This window comes from Nestor notabilis, unplaced genomic scaffold, assembly GCF_000696875.1.
Source record: "Nestor notabilis isolate BGI_N333 unplaced genomic scaffold, ASM69687v1 scaffold2157, whole genome shotgun sequence".
NCBI classification, from domain to species: domain Eukaryota; kingdom Metazoa; phylum Chordata; class Aves; order Psittaciformes; family Psittacidae; genus Nestor; species Nestor notabilis.
Genome location: NW_009935878.1, coordinates 59,818 through 66,477, shown reverse-complemented (window position 1 = coordinate 66,477; position 6,660 = coordinate 59,818). Strand labels below are relative to the sequence as shown.

The window sequence follows — 6,660 nt, the reverse complement described above, 5'->3', positions numbered from 1 at the left end:
TCCTGCATCCAAGGTCTGGCTTTTTCCCATGGTGACATAGGAGAGTCACCCCGCAGTGGTCACTCCAGCACAACTCCAGCAATGGTTATAAGACAACTGCAGCATGTTTTAGCTGCAACACTGTAGTTGAGATGTTCAAGAGCCACCAAGTGACCATCCATTCTTTAAATTATTATGGGTAGTCCATCTGTCTAAAGATTTCTGAGACTTGAGAGATCTCTGATACATTCCAGTCATTTCAACAAAAAAAAAAAAAAAAAGATTGCTGACAGATTTAAACCAGTGTTATTTTATTTTGGACAGTTACATTTTAGGAACTGCGAAATACTCTCCTCATGAACTTCTCATGTTGACTGCTTCACTCTATTAAATTTGGCTAAAAATAGAGAAAAAGAAGCTTTTATGTTATGTTTGTGTTATCCAGAATTTAAGAACTTGCTGTTGACCTTTTTTGCTTTTAATTTGTTGGATTGGTACATCATGGTAAGTCATTTACTTGCTAAAGGCCTTGAACTTGAAGACTGAAAGAATTATTTCTGTCTTCTAAGCCAAAGTGACATTGAGTGACTTGCTATTAAATTACTAGAGTTACTCTGTAGTCTAACAATAACTTGATATCCATTAAGGCCAGACCTGAAATTAAAATGATCAACGTCCAAATGTACTTGAAGTTTTCAGCTAAGTTCCTTCATAGTATGGACAGTGTAGGGTCATCTTTATTTTGAGCTAGGTGGGACAAAGCATCAGGAAAAAATCACGGTATGTGTCATTAGCAATGTAGATCAGAGCAGCCAAAGGAAAACTCAGTGGTGCACAAGTATGTCTCATGGTTATGGGCATGTATCCACTCAACTTTACCATAAGACAAATACTGACTCTGTTTGCTTCCTTCTCATTGCCTGTAGAAGGCTCTTGGTTGTTTCAGTATAAAGCATTATTGCTCATGTCATATATTCCGGGACCTTTGTTGTGCCTTCAGCCCACCCCGATCCACCTGAAGAACCAGAAGTTTTAAGTAAGAACAGCCACTCTGTAACTCTGTCTTGGTACAAGCCGTTGAGCGATGGTGGTTGTGACATCCTAGGCTACAATGTGGAGAAGAAAATCCCAGGTATTGGCTGGCAGTCATGCAGCAAGGGCATTATTCAGAACATGAAGTTTATGGTGGACAATCTCACCCCAGGTGAACCCTACAGATTCCGCGTCTCGGCTATAAACAAAGTTGGGGCCAGTGAGCCGGTGCACTTCCCTCAGATGGTGCAGCTAGGTGAGAATGGGGAGATGCACCCATGGAGGACTGCAAGCAGCTGTAGACCTAGTGTTTTGCATGGCATGCCTGCTTCCCCCATTCCAGGCATCTCCTGGAAGAGTTCAGTCTGCAACGTCATTCAATGCTTTGCTGCCAACATAATAGAGGAGAAAGAGCTTGGAAAAATTGTTCTGGGCTGCCATGAACAAAACGTGCTGTGTTATTAGTAATCAACATTTATTTTCTCCAACCTGCATCAAGCTGTCTGCATCCATGTGTTGCTTGGTCTTTTCAGGTGGAGTTAGGATGGTATGAGTCAAAAGGAGCATGTTGGGATGCATTCAGGGGAGCCAAGACCCTGGTACCAAAGCACTGGGTGGGCAGTGTTGACTTCTTCACCCATCTTTCTCTTTTGTTATATTATTTGTGTATCTTTTTCAATAACTCCCACAAAGAAATGCTGGATGATGCAGTTCTGCTGTCTGTTGGTGAAACTTTGGAAGCTACAGTGGGATGGAGAACCACTCCCTCAATCTTTCTTTTCTTGCAACTTTATCTGTGGTGGCAGAGAGCCCAACAAACTCCTCAAAGTGAGAATAATAATAAAAAAATCTTCTTCTTAAGGCTCAGACACGTAATGATGTTTTTGCAATGTAACAGCTGCCAGTGCTGGACCTAAATCTGCTGACTTTGCCTGCAAAAAGCCCAAGGTATTTTCTGCAGTGGCCCCCTCACCCCGGTGAATCTGCAAAGGGGCACATCACGTTCAGGAGTGTGCTGCTTTTGAGAATTCATCTGTGTGCTTTACATCCCAGGCCACATCTCCCCATTTAATGCATTTGTCTTGACTTCATTCTGAGTATTGCAGTCATACAAGCAGCGTGCCGCCAGCAAACTTCCTTCCAAAGTACAAAAGATACTGATAATTTTTAAATTCTTTATGCTTTTTGAGGATTTTTATTCTTCCTAAGCTAGTGTAAATATTTTTTATTTTTTTTTTTTTTTTTTAAGACTGGGATGAATACTGCTTTTAGTAATGTCTTTTTTATTCTTTTTTTATTGTTTCATTATTGTCTTCAGAACTGCTTCACTTCTAAACATTAAGATCTTCCAGAATCTGTAGAACTGCTTGAATACTGGTGATGGGTAAATGAAGATCAGCAAATAAACACAGGAATGTGAAATATGCAACCAATTTGCATGTATATATTTAAATAGAGCTGGTATACCTGCTGGGTGATCTTGGAAAGTTATTTTGTTATTATCTTTGGAAGTGCAAATTTTGAATGCTGCCAGTCATTTTTTTTTTTTTTCCTTTTGGTTGTCTACAGCAGCTAAAGAATCTATAAATGGAGGATGAGATGCTTGGATATTTATAGTGTGATCTGGAGTTCTCAAAGTCAGATTATTGTATGTTCTTTGTGCTAATTCACTTTTTTGTAATTGCAGAGCCTCCAGTTACAGTCATCCATCCTTTAGTGGGAGGATCAGTCTCAGAAGGAGAGGTGGCTCGCTTGGAGTGCAAATTGTCAAGTGAAACTGAAAAGAAAGTTACATGGCTCAAAGGAAAAGAACAAATACAAGCTGGAGGGAAATACGAGATCCTGTCTGATGGGAAAAAGCAGATACTCATTATTCATGCATTTAAACATGAAGATCAGGACACATATACCTGCATGGTTTCTCCAGAAGTCAAATCTGTTGCCAGCTTGTGTCTTGATGGTATGGAACATGCATTCCTATGGTGCTAAATAGTTCTGTTTATGGACCTCCCAGGGCATCTCCACAGCTTGGACTGAAATTAGTTTTCTTTTACAATCTGTGATAACAATTCACAAAGAATTGTTATCTTCCTGTTCAGAATTGCCCAGTACATTTCTGAATCCCTAACAGCTTTGAGCTGCTCAGGCAAGATTTTCCTGAGCCATATATTTAAGGTGCAATACAGTTGTTTCTATATGGTTTTCTGGTGTCTTTTGAGATGCTTTAAGGTATTCTGCTCGGCCTTCAGCTGCCATTTCAGAAAGTGAGGGCTCTTTTGTATACTCTGTATGGTATCTGCCAGCTCCCTGTCCTAGGCACCCCAAATGTCTTTGGGTCATAGTGGTTAGGAAGCTGAATTGTGCCCCTGTGGTGGGATTCAGTGGCATCTAGTGCCATTGAGGCACTTCAGGATATCTCCTCTGGCCTCCATCTCCTTCTCCAAAGGGACCCAGAGCACTCATAGTTCTTGTGTTGTATCTGAGAGCCACACATGGATGTCTCAGAAGCCTTGAATATCTGAAAAAGCACTGGGCACTACACAGCAGCATGTCAGTGTGTCCCAGGGGGTCGTTACAACCTTCAGACTTAGACGCACCTGAGCGAGCAGGTGTCTCCATGTGAGGTGGGATTCTTGGCTCCTATTATAGCCAGTGGAGAGCTATTCAAGACAGAAAGTGAAGCCATATCTACCTGTAAAATAGGATGAGATTAAATAGTTTTCCAGGCTCCACTGACAGCCTTAACTAGATATTCATCAACTGCAACATTTTAAAAGGACAGAAATTTATTTATTGGATTCAAAAAAGCTGTTGTTTGGCCATATTTTAAGTGCATGCATAGAATCACGGGATAGTTGAGGTTGGAAAGGACTTCTGAAGATAGTGTAGTCCACCCTCCTGCTCAAAGCAGGGTCACCTAAAACAAGTTGCCCATGGCCATGTCCAGTTATATTAAATTTACACTTTGTTCTCAACAGAAAGCATAGTTAAATGCCACTGATACTCTTCTTCCCAGGCGTTAGAATAACATTTCCATTTATTTCTCAAAGTTTACCGACAGCCTTTGTCTTTTAACATTTTAACAATTTAATTCTCCTCAGTTCCCACAGTGTCAATGTTTAAAGAGATTGCCAGGGAAGCATCCCCTGCAAGTCAACCAGAAGAGCTGGTGGATGGCCATGTCCAGCCCAGCTTGCCCCCTGAGGCTGCTCAGGAGGGAGATCTTCACCTTCTGTGGGAAGCCCTGGCCAAGAAACGCCGGATGAGCCGGGAGCCCACCTTGGATTCCATCAGCGAGGTGCCTGAAGAGGATGAGAAGCTTCAGAAGTTGAGGAAGGAGGAGGCGGAGATGTCTCACTATTACTCAGAGGAGTACTCCACATGTGATGAGCTGGCTAGGACAGGAGAAGCAGATTTCTCTTTCACAAGTTCAGATGATGAGTCTAGAGCTGGGACTCCTTCATTAGTAAACTACCTCAAGAAGGCTGAGAAGACAAGTATCAGTGTTACTAGCAAGGTTCAGTCTATCTCCACAGGCAAATTATGGAAACAGTGGGAGGAATCCAGTGTGGAGACTGTTGTGGCTGCCCCAGCTGCTAAGCCATCTGAACAAGAAATGCCAGATTTAGATGACCCTTCCATGAACAAGGCCGCTGTGAAGATCCAAGCTGCTTTCAAAGGCTACAAAGTCAGGAAAGAGATCAAGCAACAAGGGTGTCCCGTGTTTACTGAGACCTTCAAAGATTTCTCCGGTGAGCCTGGAAGCACTCTCCACCTTGAGTGTGTGGCCCACAGCAAAACTGACATGAAAGTCCGTTGGCTGAAAGATGGGGAAGAGCTTTCAGATGGTCGTTACTATCACATAGACAATTACACTGATGGGACCTGCTCTTTGATTATCACTGGCCTAGACAGGAAAGATGCAGGTAAATACACATGTGAGGCATCCAATAAATTTGGCAAGGTTTCACACAGTGCTAAGGTGGTTATCAGCACTCAGGAACCTCATGTTCTTCATAAGGAGGAGCAGGTTAAACACAGCACTGACAGTGAGACAGAGAGCTCATCTGGCAGTGAGCTGGATGATGCTTTCCGTAAAGCAGCAAGGAGACTTAATAGACTCTTCAGGGCCAAGATCTCAACTGAAATATCTGATGTGGAGGAAGAGCTCTTTGTCAGTGCAGATGAAGGGGACATAGATGTGGTTGACCATCAGACGTATCGTGAGGATGACCAGTACATCTACATCAAGTTTGAAATCTTGTCTGAGGCAAAAACTGCTGCCACTCGATTCAGAGAGATGTTTGGTGCTCTGGGAATTCCTGTGGAGATTGACATTTTGGAACAAAGCCCTAAAAAAGTTGAATTACGTATCGGGAAAGCCACACCACCCACCCGTGGGAAGTTCGCACCACCACTAGCGAGACCTCCACCACCTTTGCTGACTTCTGATACAGGTTGGTGAAGCAAACCTGTTTATTCTCTGAAAAAGACAGCTAGAGCAGGTCACAGTGTTACCTTTTCACTCACAAATAGCTTCCAGAAAGCCTTTGTTTTTCATTTGGTGTAGATATTTTCCTGAAAACTTTGCACTTCGGCAAAAACTGATGAATTTTTTATTCTTTGTTGTTTTGAGGGAGAGGAGGGAGGTTAGTGATGAAGGAGGGAGGTGCAAAGTATTGATTTATCTACAAAGCTGCTTTTCACAATAGAAATGTCCCCTACAACAATATGGCTATGCTATGATTATTATACTCAAGTAAATGAAACAGTTTTCAGAACTTCCTGAGGGAGACAAGATATTTTGGCAAAGACAGGAACAGAGGCCATGTATGGTTTGCACCTGTGGTATTGCAGTGTTTATGGTGTTATGGAATATCTTCATAGTATTTATCAGGGAGTTTCTACTTGAGTGTTTTCATAGAGAAAAGATATCACTTTGCAATAAAAAATTAGAAATCAGAAGTCTTCAGGCACTGAGCAGCAGTGCTTTTAAAATACATCTTTTAACACAACCAAGTTTTCCCTTTCTTCTTTCCTAACAACCCTGACTTTAGCTCCTGTGTTCCTGACTGAGCTCCAAAACCAAGAGGTACAAGATGGATATCCAGTCAGCTTTGACTGCATCGTTGTTGGCAAACCGCTTCCCACGGTTCGCTGGTTCAAGGATGGGAAAGCTATTGAAGAAAATGATCATTACATGATCAACGAGGACCAGGAGGGGTGCCACCAGCTGATCATCACAGCTGTAGTCCCCACTGACATGGGTGTTTACCGTTGCCTTGCTGAAAACAATATGGGAGTTGCTTCAACCAAAGCTGAGCTTCGAGTGGACTGTAAGTCTCAAAATCACTGTAGAAAAAACAAGGAAAGGGGTCCTGCTGAGTGGGGGATATTTTGTTGTTTGTTGGGTTTGGTTTCTTTTTTTTTTTCCCCAAGGAAAACACCATTTACATTAAGAAAAAAATTATGCATTGTCCATGAAATATTTCACTTGCAGACTTCTTGGGTTCAGTTAGGTTTTGCCAACTCCAAGGTAAGGCTTAGAGCAAAGCTTTTCAGATAAACAGAGGTGTTTTCCATAATCCAGGGGTTTATGGGATCCTGCTGCAGTAGCAGTGTGAAATTAACCTGCCATCACTCCAATTA

The 6,660-nt window shown here is 42.2% G+C and overlaps 1 protein-coding gene across 1 annotated transcript in view; it reads left to right on the top strand.

Annotated features, from left to right (window-relative positions):
• LOC104408418 (obscurin-like) overlaps nt 1-6,660 on the top strand; it is a gene marked incomplete at both ends in the record, with an annotated part of 134,901 nt that overhangs the window by 68,668 nt on the left and 59,573 nt on the right. Inside the window, 4 exons of the mRNA XM_010018025.1 lie at nt 980-1,267; nt 2,699-2,971; nt 4,113-5,468; nt 6,069-6,347. Coding sequence (XP_010016327.1) covers nt 980-1,267; nt 2,699-2,971; nt 4,113-5,468; nt 6,069-6,347 — 2,196 coding nt within the window. The remainder of the gene's footprint in view (nt 1-979; nt 1,268-2,698; nt 2,972-4,112; nt 5,469-6,068; nt 6,348-6,660) is intronic.